The sequence below is a fragment of the Myodes glareolus genome, chromosome 2 (genome assembly GCF_982192425.1).
Source record: "Myodes glareolus chromosome 2, mMyoGla1.1, whole genome shotgun sequence".
NCBI classification, from domain to species: Eukaryota; Metazoa; Chordata; class Mammalia; order Rodentia; family Cricetidae; genus Myodes; species Myodes glareolus.
Window position 1 is genome coordinate 11,059,074 of NC_142027.1, and position 16,851 is coordinate 11,075,924.

General features: G+C 46.2%; 1 protein-coding gene across 4 annotated transcripts in view; it reads left to right on the top strand.

Moving 5' to 3' along the window:
• Tiam1 (TIAM Rac1 associated GEF 1) overlaps positions 1 to 15,563 on the top strand; it is a 358,095-nt gene extending 342,532 nt beyond the window's left edge. For all 4 annotated transcript variants that reach the window (XM_087899384.1, XM_087899387.1, XM_087899385.1 and 1 more), the window contains 6 exons: positions 1,155 to 1,263; positions 4,291 to 4,349; positions 4,817 to 4,919; positions 7,897 to 7,984; positions 9,658 to 9,830; positions 13,113 to 15,563. In XM_087899384.1, the coding sequence (XP_087755510.1) occupies positions 1,155 to 1,263; positions 4,291 to 4,349; positions 4,817 to 4,919; positions 7,897 to 7,984; positions 9,658 to 9,830; positions 13,113 to 13,582 (1,002 nt within the window). In that variant the 3' untranslated portion in view covers positions 13,583 to 15,563. The remainder of the gene's footprint in view (positions 1 to 1,154; positions 1,264 to 4,290; positions 4,350 to 4,816; positions 4,920 to 7,896; positions 7,985 to 9,657; positions 9,831 to 13,112) is intronic.
• The last annotated feature ends 1,288 nt before the right edge of the window (positions 15,564 to 16,851 follow it).

Consider the following 16,851-nt stretch of genomic DNA (forward strand, 5'->3'; position numbering starts at 1 on the left):
GCACCTCATGTATGGGTCCTCTGGGTAGTTTAAGCCTCAGGAAGAATGAAGAGGGAGGGTGTGGCCTCATCGTATTGTTTGGGATGCTTGTCAATTGAAAGTGTCTGGATTTCTCTTTGTGGGGATTTTTCATGGAATGCTTTCAGATCTTTCTTGACCCCTGGCAACTGAAGGACCCATGGTGCTGTCAGGTGCGAGGGTTACCGCACGTGGTCACATGGTCTCTGAGGAGGTCATTGTCCATTCTTCAGACCTCTGATTTGGCTTTTCCCCTTCTAAAGTGAAGTAAGGTTTTCTTTAATGAATTGAGAAAAGGAAAACTCGTTTGATTCTGCCACCTCCTGAAGGTGCGCCTCACTGACGTCACTACCTGTTTGTCCACCAGTTCCATTAGTTCTTCACTGGACAGAAGAGCTTGAATTTTATACACTGAATTTCACGTAGTTGCTGTATGTAAGCCCTGACTCATACCCTTTGGTCATCTCATTCCTAAAATTATGGCAGACGAACATAGAACAAAAGATAAAATAAGATTTGTGTGTGTGTGTGGTGCGCGCGCGCGTGCACCCCATGTGGCTTTTGGTAATCTTGAAGATTCCTATTCCAATTTGGACATGCCATGTGAATTAATTTCATTAAAATTTCATCTTCTTGTTTCCAGGTCAAACAAGGCAAATGTAATGACATCATTTGGCCTTCCTAGGTTATTATACTATCTGCAGCTTCAAGTGGGAGATGGTGTTTACTGACACCAAGAAAGTATCTTTAAAATGTGATGTATCATTTTGCATGTTACTTTTAAATTTTTCTTCATGTTATTTTAATATGTCATATTGGGTGTATTTAAACTTAAAATAAGATTATATCCTGGTAAGCCTATATTCACTTAGAAATGTCTAAATAAGCTCACTGCAAGTTGAAACATAAGGTTAAACTATGGCCAGTCAAAGCCATCTGTCTGTATTTATAGCAGACGGCCTGCTATTTTGATTCCTACACATCGTGGAATGACCAAAGAAAGCTGTGGAGCCCTATTTAACTGTCCACACCAAGCAAGTGTTTTTTAGGAACAGCATTTTCACGAACTATAGTGGATATCGGCCTACCACAGTTTAAAATCGCATGTATAAGCATGCCCTGCCTCTGATTTGCAGGTCGCAGACCTCAGCATGGGTGACCTGCTGCTGCACACCGCTGTCATCTGGCTGAACCCGCCCGCCTCGCTGGGAAAGTGGAAAAAGGAGCCAGAACTGGCAGCTTTTGGTACGTGTCGGAAGAGGGTGCCGAGGATGGGAAACAGCTGACTCATTTTCCAAACAAGAATATTCCTTTTCCAAGAGATGTTTTATTACAATGAAGCTAATTATAGCTTACTGCTTCAACCACTAATTCTTCCAAATAAATATAAACAAATATAAATTAAGCCTTCTCGCTGAATGGGTTTCGAGTGGTGGACACTCAGCTGCAGGGTAGGCATGGCTGTGAAGATTGCATGGGCAGGGAAGTTTTTTTAAAACATTTTTAAACATCTTATTTTAAAAATAATTTTACTTGCTAGTCCATGTGTCTTTAATGTATTGACAGTAATGAAGAAAAGTCAAATGAAAACCCCAGAGCAAACTCTTTCCGAGACCCCACATCTGGGCCTCTCGTTTCCTCCCTGGCTCTGTACTGCGTTATGCAATGCCGAGATTTTGGAGGCCATCTCTCAGCTGAAGTGTTGTTGTGACTGGTGTCTCCATAGGTTGACAGGGACAGCTCCATCATGTTGTTAATACTAGTGAAAGTAGATGGGTTTGTATTCGTTTTGAGAGGCTATTTTAGGGGTGCAGGTGGAGGTCCCTTACGAGTACTAAACTCATGCCTCTGAGGGAGGAAAGCGAAGCTAACGTACTGGGAAATGTGCATAGTTCAGAAGCCATGGTGCCTGGTGTGGCTGTGAATATGTCCTCTTGCAGGGCTGTTCCTGGGCACGAGGTGGTTAGCAGCCCTGCTTCTGTCTTATGGTGTGTTTTATCCCTAGCCTTCCCTAGAGGGCTCAGGCTAGAACACTTATCTGTGGCCATCCGCTCCCCTGATGTTGTTTGCTTGAGAAGCGAGTGCTTGCTTGCTGCTTCTTTGACCGAATGTTCTTCCATTCCGGGGTATAACTCTTCAGTGGAACTGCCCAGGAATATTCAAGCCAGTGTTAGATACAAGTATTTACTGGCCCGCCCACTTCCTTCTCATTAAGGAATTGGTGATAGTCCTAAAATTTCTGAGGATCCACTGAAGCTCTTGAAGTCATTACATTAGAAATAACCACGGGTTAAAGTAAAGAACGTGGTAAGAAAACAGGGATGAACACAGCGTCAGGAAGCACTGAGGTATTTTATAGCACTGGGAGGTTTGATAGTGATGTTGGAGAGACAGTAGGACTTCTTCCTTTTAATATCGCCTGTGGTTCTGAGACTTGGAGAAGGACTCCCCTTCTCTCATGCCCCTTACTGTTCCTTATGGGTCGTGGGGCACTAAGTAAGAGAATCAAGCATCTGCTTGAGTTTCACAGTGCCAGAGCGCACCGTTAGGATATTTTTATGTCTTGTCCCCTGAGCATTACAGATTTCATACAGTTAGAAACAGATTGAGAAAGTGAGTGGGGTCTGACACACTGACTGGTAATGTACCACTGCAAAACGCAAACACAGAAACAGTTGTGTTTAGGGCTGACAAGGGATGCCAGAAATCTTAGGGCTCAAGGGGTTGAGCAATATTGTAGCACATACAAGAGGTAGGCGGAGTGCTCGTATTCTGACAGAGGACGCCTGTCCTTCCCAAAGCAACTTGGCAAGTAAGCCAGGTACTTGCAGTGGTCTCCAGAGGCTCAGAGCCTATGCCCCATCCATGAAAGCTATCGGTATTCATGTCTGACATACAGTCTCCTCCAGCTCCCACACGTCTAGACCATTCCTCAGGCACAGAGAATAAGACTTTCTTGGGGTGTTGGGGCAGCAGAATCTGGGAAACCAGATCGCACTTTTCAGATGCCTTCTAGCTATGCTCAGATGTCAGAGAAGCCAAAACATCTCCCTAGACTGTACTCACAGTCCCTGACCCCTGTGCCTGTCTCTTCCCCGAGCCCCTCCCTCTGGTTACATCAGTGTAGTAGATACTTTTCTGTGGCTGTGATAAAACTCCCGGCCGAGGCAGCTTGTAGAAGGACGGGTTTGTCTTGGCCTACTGTTCCGGAGGGAGAGTCTGCTGTGGCAGAGAAAGCATGGCAGCAGGCATCCGGAGCAGAGCTGAGAGACCACACCTTCGGCCACACCCAGGAAGCAGGGCGAGCAAACTGGAAGCAGGGCGAGACCATAACTGTCTGAGTCTACCCCAGGAACGTACTTCCTCCAGCAAGACCCCAACTCCTAACAGTTTTGTAACCCACCCAGAGAGGGCAGCCCACCAGGCACTAAGTGTTTCAATACCCAAGCCTAGGGGGAATATTCCTCATTCAAACCACCACAGTCTGGGATTAGTTTCAACACACAGGGTTTTTGGGAAAACAGACGTTTAAACTACGGCAGAGGCTGACACAAAGGACCAGAATGGCCTGGAATCACGTTTCCATCCCTTCTAGATGCAACTGTGTGTCCTTTCAGATCCCTGCCATGTTAATCCTGCCTGGCATTGCTTAAGGAATCCTCTGGGAGGAAGGCTATGCATAACCCCACCGGACCTTCCCACTCCATTTAAAAAAACATAAGAGCACTGTGTTCATTGCTCCAAAGGGGCTTACATTGTTGGGAAGAACTGGGGTTATATTCTATTTCATTGACTCATTTTCATTTCCTTAGGTCAAAAAAATTTAGTTCCTGAATCATAAACACCCCGCGGTTAGATATAGAGTGAGGAGGAGATAAACAGAGAGGGACTTCATTTGCATAAATGCAAATAACCTTAAGCAGTTTATTAGAGGCCTTTGCACTACTGGTCCTCCAGCCACTACAGTTCCCACAGTTAAGTTATAACCTTAAAATAACGAAACTAATTTTCTCCCCCCTCCCCTTCTTTTTGGTAGAGGGTATTTCCATTTACTTAGGCTTTCTCTACTTAGATTAAAGGCAGAAACATTTCCCCCAGCAGACTTTGACTTTTGGGTGTGGTAAATGCGGCCAAGGTGGGTAGCAGGCCAGCATGGGGCTCTCTGTGCTCTCCTAACTGTGGCTGTAGAACACCGCCCCAAGTGAGCACAGCCAAGGTTGGGAAGCCCGTGCATTTCACACCGTGACTGCTTTTCTTGTCTTTCACTTGCAGTCTTCAAAACTGCCGTGGTCCTCGTGTATAAGGATGGTTCCAAGCAGAAGAAGAAACTTGTAAGTGTTCTTACGTCATCCATAGTTTCCAAGTGCCTCTGTCTGCGTCTCACGTGTGTCTGCATGGTTCTACCCTTGTCAGCAAAAGCCTCTTCCCTCCTTCGTGAGTGTTCCGAAGCCCTCTAGAGGGGGTCCTGCCTGGCTTCCTCCGGCAGATAGGCTCACGAGCAGAGCATGCCAGTCTCCCACAGCCAGAACACCCTTAAGGCCACTTCAGCCCTTCTCTAGTGTCCTCATTTTTGCGTGAGATCTCTCCGTGCCCTGCAGTTAATTAGCAAAGCCATTTGCACAACATCTTATCATGCAGCCTCTCACATCTGCCGGTGAAACCGAAATGCATGAAGGGATGTCATGTTCCTTTGGCTTGCACTGAGTTCCTGAGTCTGCCGCTGATGGAGAAAGCAGGGGGAGCTGGTCCAGGTCGTCAATGACCTTGCTCTAAAACAGTGGGCTGTTTCTCTCCACAGGTTGGCTCTCACAGGCTGTCAATCTATGAGGAGTGGGACCCTTTCCGGTTTCGTCACATGATCCCCACTGAAGCTTTGCAAGTACGAGCTCTGCCAACTGCAGGTGAGCCCAGTGCGTGCCAGGTCTCCATTTCTTCATTATTTACAGTAATGAGTTGTGTGTTTGTCTGTGCATGCTCACATGTGCCGTGTTGTATGTTTGTCTGTGCATGCTCACATGTGCCGTGTTGTGTGTTTGTCTGTGCATGTTCACATGTGCCGTGTTGTATGTTTGTCTGTGCATGCTCACATGTGCCGTGTCAATTGCAGCAATTGATTCTCTTCCTCTACCGTGTGAGACTCAGAAGTCATCAGGATTGGCAGCAGGCACCCTTACCTGCTCAGCCATCTCTCTGGCCCTGGGTTCCCATTATTTCTTATAAGCGTGTGAATTGTTTGTATATTCCTTCTGGGTCTACCAGCCCATCTCTTATCTCCTGTGCTTTACGAACTCTTCCCTTCCATCTCTATTGCCTGATTTATTAATAGAAATATGAACTATGAATAGTTTTATTAATTTTCTTAAAGATGTATGTGATGTATGTGCATGAGTATTTTGCTTGCATGCATGTATGTGCACCCCCCCCCCATATGCCGGGCGGTGCCTCTAGAGACGAGAAGAAGGCATTAGATATTCTGGAACCGGAGTTCCAGATGTTTATGGTGCTGGGTCCTCTGCAACAAGAGCAGCAAGTGCTCTTAACTGCTGAGCCATCTCCCCAGGCCCCTTTCATTAAGTCTTTAATAACTTAATGCAAAATATTTTGATTATATTCTTGCCCCCTCAAATATTCCCAGATTTACCCCTACTCCCCCTCCCAACTTCCTGCCCTCTTTAAAAACAAAACCAGAAACAACCCAATAACTCACCAAGTCCAGTTTGTGCTGCCTATACCCTAACATCTGCTGGGACATGACAGACCTACCAAGGACCACATCCTTAAAGAAAACCGACTCTCCCTTCCCAGACGCTGGACTCCCAGTAGCTGCCAGCTAGGGGTAGGGGCTTGTGGTCTCCTCTGGTCTCCCTCTAGAGTGTTCACTGGCCTACTTCCTTTTGAGGTTTAGACGCTTAAATGCTAGTGGTATCTCTTTTTAAAAATTGTTTTGTGTTAATTTTAAAAATTTGTTGGCTGGTATTCTATATACCATGTGCACGCAGTACTTGCAGAAACCACAAGAGGGCGTCAGATTCCCTGATGCTAGAGTTAAGTTATGAACGGCCATATGGGTGCTGGGACATGAAGCTGGGTCCTCTGGAAGGGCAGTCCGGTCTCTTAAGTGATGAGCCATCTCTCCAGCCCCTGGTGTCTTTATTTTAAATGCCATAGACTTATGAGTTAATCTGATCGTATTTCCTCATACCAGGTTTATAAATGTGGAGGTTGGTTTCTGTGGCAAGCTGTAGGCTTCTTAGCCAGGAATTTTGCCTTAATTAAGGACTAGACACATAAAGACTCCACATTCTGAAAACAAAGCCGTCTTTGTGATAATGACATTTCTTTCTCCCAACCTCTGTTTTTTTCATTCAAATCAAATTTAAAGTCTTCTAGATAAAAGCATATTTTAATTGAATTAAAAAGACTGGTCACAATGTTACATTATGAGGTACATTCCAGTGGATTCAAGAATCAGTTCTTGCAGTTAGAGTTTGGTCCTAGTTTGGGGAATTTTGGCAGATAGAGAGTTGGCTGATGTAGTCACAGGGAAGGGTTCATGGCCAGGCTTCTGAACCACAGGGTGAGACCTTGAGGTGTGTGCATGTCTTCAGTGAATGGCTCCTTTCACGAACCCTTAATTCATGTCTTAACATAATGTAGCATTGTTGGCAGGACAGAGCTTCAGGCAGTGGAGCCGGCCCTGTGTATTCATGGGTTCTGCACCCGTGAGTTCAACAAACAGTAGCTGGCTCTTCGGGTAAAGGCGCTTGCCGCCAGCAGTGATGACCTGAGTTTGATCTCCAGGACCCACACAGCGGAAGGAAAGAACAGAATCTCACAAGTTGTTCTCTGGCTTTCACTTGTAGGTGTGTGTGTGTGCGTGTGTGCATGTGTGTATGTGTGTGTGTGTGTCCTCACAGTAAATTCATGGATGTTAAAATGTTTTTTCTTACCACACGTTTGCTTGTCAGTGGATGAGGTAGGGCAGCTAGGGGGGGAGTCTGTTTAAGTTGCCTGGGTAGCCTATCTGGGCGTTAGGTGTAGTCACATAAGGAGCGGACTCCCAAAACATGCGCCAGTACTGACCGCCTTGGACCCTTGGTCCGATGAAGATATGTACTGCAGTCCTAGGCACTGTTTAGTCGGAAAAACTCAGCACCCAACTGAGATAGTTCAGGCGAAGGTTATAAGAGCAGAATGGCTTCTTCAGTGTATCCTTTTAGAACCATGGTTCTCAGCCTTCCTGATTCTGTGACCCTTTTACACAGTTCCTCGTGTTGCCGTGACCCCCAATCGCAAAATTTTCATTGCTGTGCATAACTAATTTTGCTGCTGTTAGAATTATGATGCAAATATCTGTTTTCCGATACTCTTAGATAACCCCTGTGAAAGACCCCAAAGGGGTCACAACCCATAGGTTGAAGTTTGCTGTTTTCACAGAACATTTTCACAGTGTTTTATGAAGATGTGTTTTACGTTTTTATTTGTGTGCGTGTTTGTGCACATGCACGCCCACATGCTCTCAAATGTAGGGTACTTGCAGAGGCCAGAAGAGGGTGCCAGGTCCTCTGGAGCTGGAGTTATAGGTGGTTACAAGTCACCCGGTGTGTTTTGGGAACTTTACTCCAGTCTTCCGCTAGAACCTCAAGCTCTTAACCTCCTCGCCATCTCTCCAGCCCATTCTACGTTCTGTTGTTTTGTTTCTACGGCACTGTTTGAGCTTCTTGTGCCCGTCTCTTTAACTCAGGGCTGGGGTGAAGTAACTTTGGTCTCAGGCCGCTTTCCACTTAGCAGATACCAAACATGAAAAATTCATTGGTAAAAAAATGTAAATAAAGTCTACTAAACTTGCCTAACCTGACATTATTTTAACTTGTCTAGATGCGGAGGCTAATGCTGTGTGTGAAATTGTCCACGTGAAGTCAGAATCAGAAGGAAGGCCAGAGAGGGTCTTCCACCTCTGCTGCAGGTAAGCCAGGTTCTGGGAAGTCATGCTCTGGCCGAGGGACTGACCTCCTCCTGTCTCCGTCCTGCAGACCAGCCTGTGCCTCCTCTCAGAGAGTTCACACTTGCCAAATAATAGTAATTGTGCAAATGAAAACTGCTTTCATTAGGATGCAGACAGGAGCCTGGTTAACTTACCAGCTTTCTAAAAGAAAACAGGGCTTTCAGATGTAGCGAGCATTCTGAAGAGTGTCTACTTCCCGTGTCTGCTCTCTGGAGAGCAGGGTGGTTGAGGTTGCCTTGGGGTGCTTGTCTGGTACTTGGGTACAATGCTTACTCATCTCTGAGAGTCTGCTGGATGAGTGGGTAGGGACTGAAGGCTTCTCTAGAGACCCTTCCACGCAGGGGCTTTGACCTCTGTTGACCACAGGCAGATTCCAAGTGACCTGTCATGTGGGTTTTTCTTATTTATTGCAATTATTAATTATTCCTTCTCCTTCCTTCCTTCATCCTCTACTTTCCCCTCCTCTTTCTATCTTTTCCTCTAGAAATATAAAAAATGGCAGATGCCATCCCATTTGACTTTAAATATTCATATTTATCGAATCATGTGTTATTGCTACTATAGTAAGAAGGTACATTTATCAAGCATTAAGTGTGCTGCATGCCTCAGGCTCATCACCCCCTCCATCAGACTGAGGGCAGCCAGAACTGATAGAGGAGTCTTTGCCCAGAGCATTGCAGAAAACACATTGGACATTTCCGGTATCCACATTCAGGTGGATCACAACCCACGTTCCGTGTTTGCTATCCCGTCTCTGTGTTGGTTCCTGAGGCCGTCAAAGGGCCGGTCTTTAGAAAGTTGTCAGAAGTCAGAGTCTTCCAAATATTCCTCACACTGTCCTGTTTATGCTGAGTTTTATGCCGTCTTCTCATTTGAGGTTTTGTTGGTAAAATCTGCAGAGTATCCAGCAAGCCCCGTTCTGTACTTATTATTTATAAATAACGCTAGGTGACGGTTGTGAGAACTTTGTCAGGCCCAGTGAGTAGCACATGCCTGCAACCTTATCATTAAGAAACTGGAGGCTGGGGATCTCAAGTTTCAGGCCACCAGGGCTACAGAGTGAGACCCTGTCCCAGAAGGTTGTGTACATATGCGTGTGTGTGAGTGTATGAATACATATGTGTATGTGCACACACACATATTGAACTGAAAAATAACTCTTGCCTAGAAGCTATTTTTCTGCCATGAGAATTAGTTCTTAGGGATCTAGCCTTAATACCTCAGGTGGATCAGGCCGTGGGAAGGGAGCTGTTTCACAGGCGAGAGCGTGCACATAGGGATAGCGTTGTGGGTGTTCACTTTTCCTTGATGACATGTTACATGTTACATGTAAAACTGCGGCTTGAGTATAAGGAGTTTGTCAAGTTCCTGGTATAAAACACCTTTGTCCATTATCTGTTCATCTTTGGTGTCCCTCTGTCCCAAGCTGGCTGTAGAAGATGGTTTGCAAAGCATGAAGGGACGGTGATTGTGTTTTTCTCTCTGCCCTAAGGAGGCAGCTAAGCATAGAAACTGGAGTCATCACCTCTTCCACTTTTGCCCGTGGGGATATTTGTTTGACGGTGCCTGACGGCATTATAAATTCCCTGTGTTGAGTACTGGCTTCCTAACATGTGTAAATCTTCTTTCCATAGCTCCCCAGAGAGCCGAAAGGATTTCCTGAAGGCTGTACATTCGATCCTTCGCGATAAACACAGAAGACAGCTCCTCAAAACGGAAAGCCTTCCCTCATCCCAGCAGTATGTCCCTTTTGGAGGCAAGAGATTATGTGCGCTTAAAGGCGCCAGGCCAGCCATGAGCAGGGCAGGTACTGTGGGGATTCAGACCTACAAGATCCCCGTCACCCCAACTCCACTGTAGGACTCCAGGGAGCCAGAGTTAGATGTGACCTTCTGGGGGCTGATGTAGGGTACATTCTTTCATGGTGTGAGGCTCGTTGCCTTGTCTCCTTCCTGGTGGGGTGGTCCTGGGGACTCTTCCCTTTGTTTGCTTTCCTTCTCTTCCCTCAGCCTTCCCTTGCTGCCTTCCTATTGGCCAGTGAGCTAGCTCCTCTGTCGTTGGCCGAGCCCGCAAGCCAGTGCCTCCTCTTTGGGAAGGGGTCCTCTTGGCCTGCTTATGGAATGAGAATCGCTGCTTTGCATGACAGCCGGCTTTGTTTAGTAAAAGCAGTGAGCTAAGTGTCAGCAAGGTCATAGCCCACTCTTCTAGAACACAGCGACGTCACAGTCTGGCAGAAGACACAGCCTGTTCTCAGTGCGGATTCCGTACTCAGGCGTGCTAGATGTGCTAGGCCAGATGATGTGGAAGATGCTGACCCCGCTTTGTGCCTGCAGCTTTAGTGTCAGTCTCAGTGTTAACTTGGGGAAGGTTTAAGTTGCTGCTGGAAAAGAATGGGGATCTGAGCTGGTCCCCAGTTGATGCTCTTAGAGGACTTGTTCCCCGTCTCTGGGGCAGCGAGGAAGGAACACTGTTGCACCCTGTGCAAATGGCAATAGGACATACCAGAAAGAGTGATATTTTCCCAACACTGGATTTCATGACACCAACATTCTCATCCTTTCCTAAGATGCAGCCCAGACTTTCTCAGGGAGGGGTCCAGTGAAAGGAATTGTCTTTACATTTGCAAAAAAGCTTTCTGCCCTTGACCCGACTGCCTCTCCACCAGATAGTTCTCCAATGTGCCGTAGAGGTTTATGAAGAGCTGTAAGTCACCGTACACTTCGTAGGCATGACCTGCCCTGATGCAGGCTGTTACACGCTTTAGGTGTCTTGAGTTTAATGGATGTTGGCAGTGGCTACCTTATGTCTGTTCTTCACCAGTTGATAGGCTTATTGAAAATCCCTAACCCAATACCCGCAAACTGTAAGGTTCTCCAAATAAATAGCCTGAGAGTCATACACATATCCTTACTCCCAATTTCTCAAGGTGTACCCCTGTAAAATCAATTCATCACTTTACAACAAGAGAGAAATTTGTTGAAATATTCTCTGTGCTACCCTTGTCTACTGAGGGATATTTAATTGGGAAATATACTCCAACCTCAGGGACCCTAGCCACTAATGTCTAGGCTTCTGCTGTTAACTTAGGAACCTAAATTCAGAGGTGCACTTGCAAAAAAGTAAAGGAGAAAACCACATACACATGTACAAACACATTCTGTCTATAGGACCTGCCAAAGTCTTTCTACTGAGATGTTCTTGGAAATAGAATAAGAACCCATCACCTGTCCTAGAGCGTTGTGACTGTCAGGAGAACGCTGTGGTATCACAGCTGTTAGCTTTGTCCGATTGAAAGGTTTTTTGTTTTTTCTGCCCAATGGCTCATTCCTGGCTGAAAACCATTTGTACTCCCTCAGCTTTTGAAGTAACTCCCTGTCATCACAGTATCCATGTTCCATGATTTACACGATGGCACTTCGGAGGCTCCCTGACTGAGTCCAAAGACTGTCTCCCTGAGACTGAGAGGGACCCAGGGATGACGGCTAAGTGACTAAGTGTCCTTTTCAGAAAGGACAGACAACCTTGATTCATTCTGCATTCATAAGACGTGTGTGCAGCTTGGACAGCAGTCAAATGCTCTCCCTCCGTGCTTGCTCTAAAGCGTGGTGACTTCAGCCAAGAGCTGAGACTCATGGAGCAATTAGGAGAATTCGTACCTCTGTCTATATTCTATAATTAACATTGCTTACCCATCTGCCATCAATATGTGCCATCTTCGGCACATTTCAAAGGTGCAGACAGGAGCACACCTGGCCCCTAACTACTTCGTCATGAAGATGCACACATTTCCAGCAGGCCAACAGTGAACTGGTGTCATTCAAAGGCTAGGGAAAGCTAGGCTGTACTGCAGCGTGGTTAGGCTCAACGGGAAGAGATGTTCTTGCTTTTTCCCGGTGGGGAAGTGGTTTTTCATTTCCTCCCTTTTGGCCTGGTTTTGTTCGTGTTTAAACAAGAGCAGTGCCCCCTTCGTTCTGTGTTTGGAGGAAATGGAGCACTTGGAACGCTGGCAACAGGGATCTCTGGCTGGTCCGAGGCAGTCTCACTGCTGTGGAGACTTGGGGTTCTGGACAGCAGCTCCTGGCTGGTCTGTGAAGCGCTTCCTCCATGGAAAGCCTAGGTTGCGTTGCACCTCGGCGAGCCCAGTGCAACAGCCACTTCACTCCTCCAGGAGAAGTGGCATCGTTTCCACGAGAGCCAGTGTGTGTGTTTGTGCGTGTGCGCACACGTATTGCACTATTTGTTAGCTTGTCTGATTCACAGAGGACAGTGGGCTAAATGAATGAACTCCGAAGATTTTAGCTTCTTAGGGCCTTTGTTCCCTGGTGCTGGAGCGGTGGCTATTCTTAGTTCTCGCTCTACTCAGATGCTGGTATTTTAATTGCACTGTAGCAGAAATGGCGATTTGCAGCATGGAGTTAGGCGTTGGGACTGAGGCTGTGTTTGCTCAGCGTCAGAGTTCATATTGGACCTTACCAGAAAGGGCACAAAAAGCGGATTGGTAGTTCTGTGTCTCCGGCGGCGGATTTTTCATGTACGGTGTCCGAGAGGATGTGGTTCCGTCTGTCTCACTCCAGGCCCTCAAGAAACCTGATGTTCAGGTCCCAGGAAAGCAGTATCCAGCATAGTGTTCCAGACAGCACAGTGGTATCTACATGTAACAAAATCCTAGAAGCTTCTCTCGGGCTTACTAAAGACCTCTCTTCTAGCTAAATGACCATGGGATAACCCCGGGAACCTCCACATCTCTGGGCACAGCTGAGTTGAGGACAGTCACTGTTCCAACATTGAGGGCAGCAGCAGGCGTCTGGATTGCCTGTTTTGTGGGTGCACTGGTTAGAGTGGATTGTTTCCTTCCCAACAGCCTCTTTAGCGTTGTTGGTCCCCACCCCTTATTCTCTGGGCCCATCCTTTTTAGCTGCATCCTCTTTAGTTTAGAGATCTGAGCAGGTCAGGCACCAGAATGGTAAGGGCTGGACCTGAAATCCTGCAGCCCATTGACTCTTTATGTTTCTTTTCTTTGCTTGCTGGATTTCCATCTCATGGTAAAGCATGCGGGGGTTTATTTTTGTATTTTTGTGTGTGTGTGCAGTGTCTGCCCCAAGCAAGTCTCTTGGGAGGAGGCGGCGGCGACTGGCTCGCAACAGGTTTACCATTGATTCCGATGCCGTGTCGGCTAGCAGCCCGGAGAAAGAGCCCCAGCAGCCCCCCGGCGGCGGGGACACTGACCGATGGGTAGAGGAGCAGTTTGATCTTGCTCAGTACGAGGAGCAGGATGACATCAAGGAGACAGACATCCTCAGTGACGATGACGAGTTCTGTGAGTCCGTGAAGGGCGCCTCAGAGGACACAGACCTGCAGGAGCAGCTTCAGGCTGCCTCTATCAGTCAGCGGGCCCGAGGACGGAGAACCCTCGATAGCCACGCGTCCCGCATGACGCAGCTCAAGAAGCAAGCGGCCCTGTCGGGCATCAATGGAGCCCTGGAGAGCGCAAGCGAGGAGGTCATTTGGGTTAGGCGTGAAGACTTTGCCCCCTCCAGGAAACTGAATACTGAGATCTGACTCTTTTGTCTCTTTAGAGACTGTGTGTAGATAAGATGCTGGCCCCATCCTCACTCTGCTCACCCTCCTGTGCCGTCCACGAGAATGTCCCCTTAGGTCGCACTCTTACACACAGATTTTGGCAGCTGACTCGGGTCTGAAGCCATGCAGCCACCCACCCTTATCATTCTTAATGATATCAGAAAGAATTGTTCAGAATTCCAACTAAGCTCGAGTCCTATCTTCTGTACATTACCAAGGGCTTTTATTTATTCTCAGTTCATCAGGGCCTGAAGAATTAGAACAAAGAATCGATAGCACTGGAAATCAAACTGTCCCCACCCCAGCAGTCGAAGCAAAGGATCAGAGTGACAAGGTAGCATTCACACAGATGTCACAGCTTGTCCCTTCTGAATGCAGTCTCCTAGCTGGGGGACAGCCACCTTCAAACACACACCAAACAGTGGAGCAAGTGGAAGCTTCTGTCCAGCTTGCAGTGTTCCGACTCCTCCCTCTTCAGCGTCTGAGAATATCTGTGTATTTTAAGAATGTGTGAGGCAAGGGTGGTCGCTTCTGTTTGATGAGCCTTTTATTCTTTCTCTTCTGTTTATGTCTGTAGCTGGTCTTTTTCTGTGTCAGTGTTTGAAAGCTCTAGTTTTGCAGAGAATTATAAAGATGCCAAACTCTTGGGAAAGAGATCCAAATTTATCACTGAGAGAGAGAGAGAAAAAAAAACACTATTTTTTTGTATTTTCCTTGAGATGCAGGGGCACAAAGAGATGAGAATTTTACAGTGTTAGGTGTAACTCGGTCTGAAAACGAGGATATAGCCTTTTGCAGAGCGAGTAAGGCGCGATGACTTTATATTTATATATGAAATGGCCAACAGGAAGCTCACGCTAGGAATAAACTTGTTTTTCTAAGAAACAGATTTTTTTTTAAAATGTATGAATCTATATTTGAGATGGGAGTTTGGTTGGATTACAGGGACAGGGAATGGGGCTGTGTGTGTGTGTTTGTTGCACATGGCAGGGGAGGGGAGCCCCCTCCTCATGGGTTGCCATGACGATCATTGGGTTTTATTTTCCTCCCTATCAAAACTGCATCTTCATCCATAGGTGACTTCCCCCTCCCCTGGCAGTCCATGGCCAAATCTCAGAACCTCTTCAAAAACATCCTTTATGGTTAACATTTACTTCATGCCAACGAAACAGGGTAAACTTGCTAAGGGGCCTAATCTTCTAAATGGATGTCCAAATAGGAAGAACAAAAACCCATTAGAGCACTTTCATTTTTTAAAAAAGGTTTATAGCTTTGTGTTCCTCCCTCCTCCCCCCCACTTCATGATATCCATTCCCTAAGAAGGGTTTAAATAATATGAAAACTTTCTTTTTGGAAATAAAAAAAATATATATCTATATATATCTATTTGGTGTTTGATACATCAGTAGGTACTTTAAAGACCTGAATTTTATAGTAGCTTTAGCAATTATATTTTATAAGAATCAGTTATGACTTTATATTTCCAGATAGAGAGTTGAGAACACGATGCTCTAAGCCCCCACCCTGCTTGCTTTCCCGCTCTCCCCATCCTTTCCTCCCCCCTTTCGGGTTTCCAGGGCTTGGAGCTTGATCTTTTCAAAGTTTTATTCTATTAAAGTTTTTGCTATATCTTCTGGTTTTCTTAAAAAGCTTTAGAATGGTTTCTATGCCCTTTGTCTTCTTGTCATCCCGGGGTCGATTGCGTCCAGATGGAACCTGAAGCAAAGGCACCGAACAGTCGCATTTTCTAGTCTCCCTGCAACACGTCCGTTGGAAAATACTGGAATGCCTGGTGCTCAGACAGGTGCCATTGTCTCTTGTACATAAGGTCATGATGTGTCTATGTCCAAAGTTCTTATATATTTCTTTTATAAGCTGAAAGAAGGTCTATTTTTATGTTTTTAGGTCTATGAATGGAACGTTGTAAATGCCTGTCCAACAATAAAAATGCTGAAAAGGGCCTGGGTGACCCCGTGCCTTTGTGGATACAAGGATGAGGATGAAGTAAATGCAGGAGAAAAATTCCTGCAGTTGTTTTTTCTTCTTAGATTACATTGGTGTGTGTGTGTATGTGTGTGCACGTGGTTGTCATGATGTGCCTGTGGAAGTTACAGGGTAGCCAACCGTGTGTGTGTGTGTGTGTGTTTATGTGTGTGTGTGAGTGTGTAGGTACATATGCATGTCATGGTGTGCCTGTGGAGGCTAGAGGGACAGCCCACCCTGTGTGTGTGTGTGTGTGTGTGTATGAATGTCATGATGTGCCTGTAGAGGTTAGAGGAACAGCCCACTGTGTGTGTGTTGTGTGTGTGTGTGTGTGTGCATGTCTTGATATGCCTGTGGAGGTTAGAGGGACAGCCAACTGTGTGTGTGTATGTATGTATATGTGTGCACGCGCAAACACGTGTACATGCATGTCATGATGTGTCTGTGGAGGTTAGAGGGACGGCCCACAGAAGTTGGTCCTCTTCTTCAGCATACCACATACACCCCAGAGGTTGAACTCAGGTAGTCAGTCATAGTAGCTTCGTTTTCACCTACTGAGCCATCTTGGTGACCCATAATTCTTCTTTTTTTTTAAAAAAAAAAAAACAAACTAATTCTTGTGGCCAGTTGTGGAGGCTCCTGCCTGTAATCTCAGCACTCAGGAAGCAGAGTCAAGAAGGGAGAGCAAGTTTGAGGCCAATCAGGGATCTATAACTACTTGCATGTTAGGCAGGGCTACATAGTAAGGCCTTGTCTCAAAAGAAAACAAAAATGAAGTAGCTATTGTGATCTTCAAGGAAAAGATGTTTGGCAAAGCTTGAAATTTTAACCAATAAATAAATAATATTAAACATCTTGGTGTAAGGTGGTCAGTACTGACTGGACTTAGTGGGTTATAAAGAAAAGGCATGAAGTTGGGCGGGGTGTGTTGAGTGGAGTATGGGGGATGCGGTATCTATGGTCGGTCGTATTTCTTGTATTCTTGAGTGAAGTTCTCAGTCATACATATTTTTAAAAATCCTGCTCTAAAGATTTGGAGTATAAGATACCCAAAACAGGGCCTGGAATGGTGGTGCGCACCTTTAATCCCAACACTCAGGAGGCAGGGGCAGGCGGATCTCTGCGCCTCAGGCCAGCCTGGTCTACAGAGCGAGTTCTAGGACAGCCAGGGCTACATGGTGAGACCTTGTTTCAAACAAATGAACAAACAAACAAATCTCAAAATACAAATCTGTTGCCAAGAACCCTGTATACACCAAAAACCA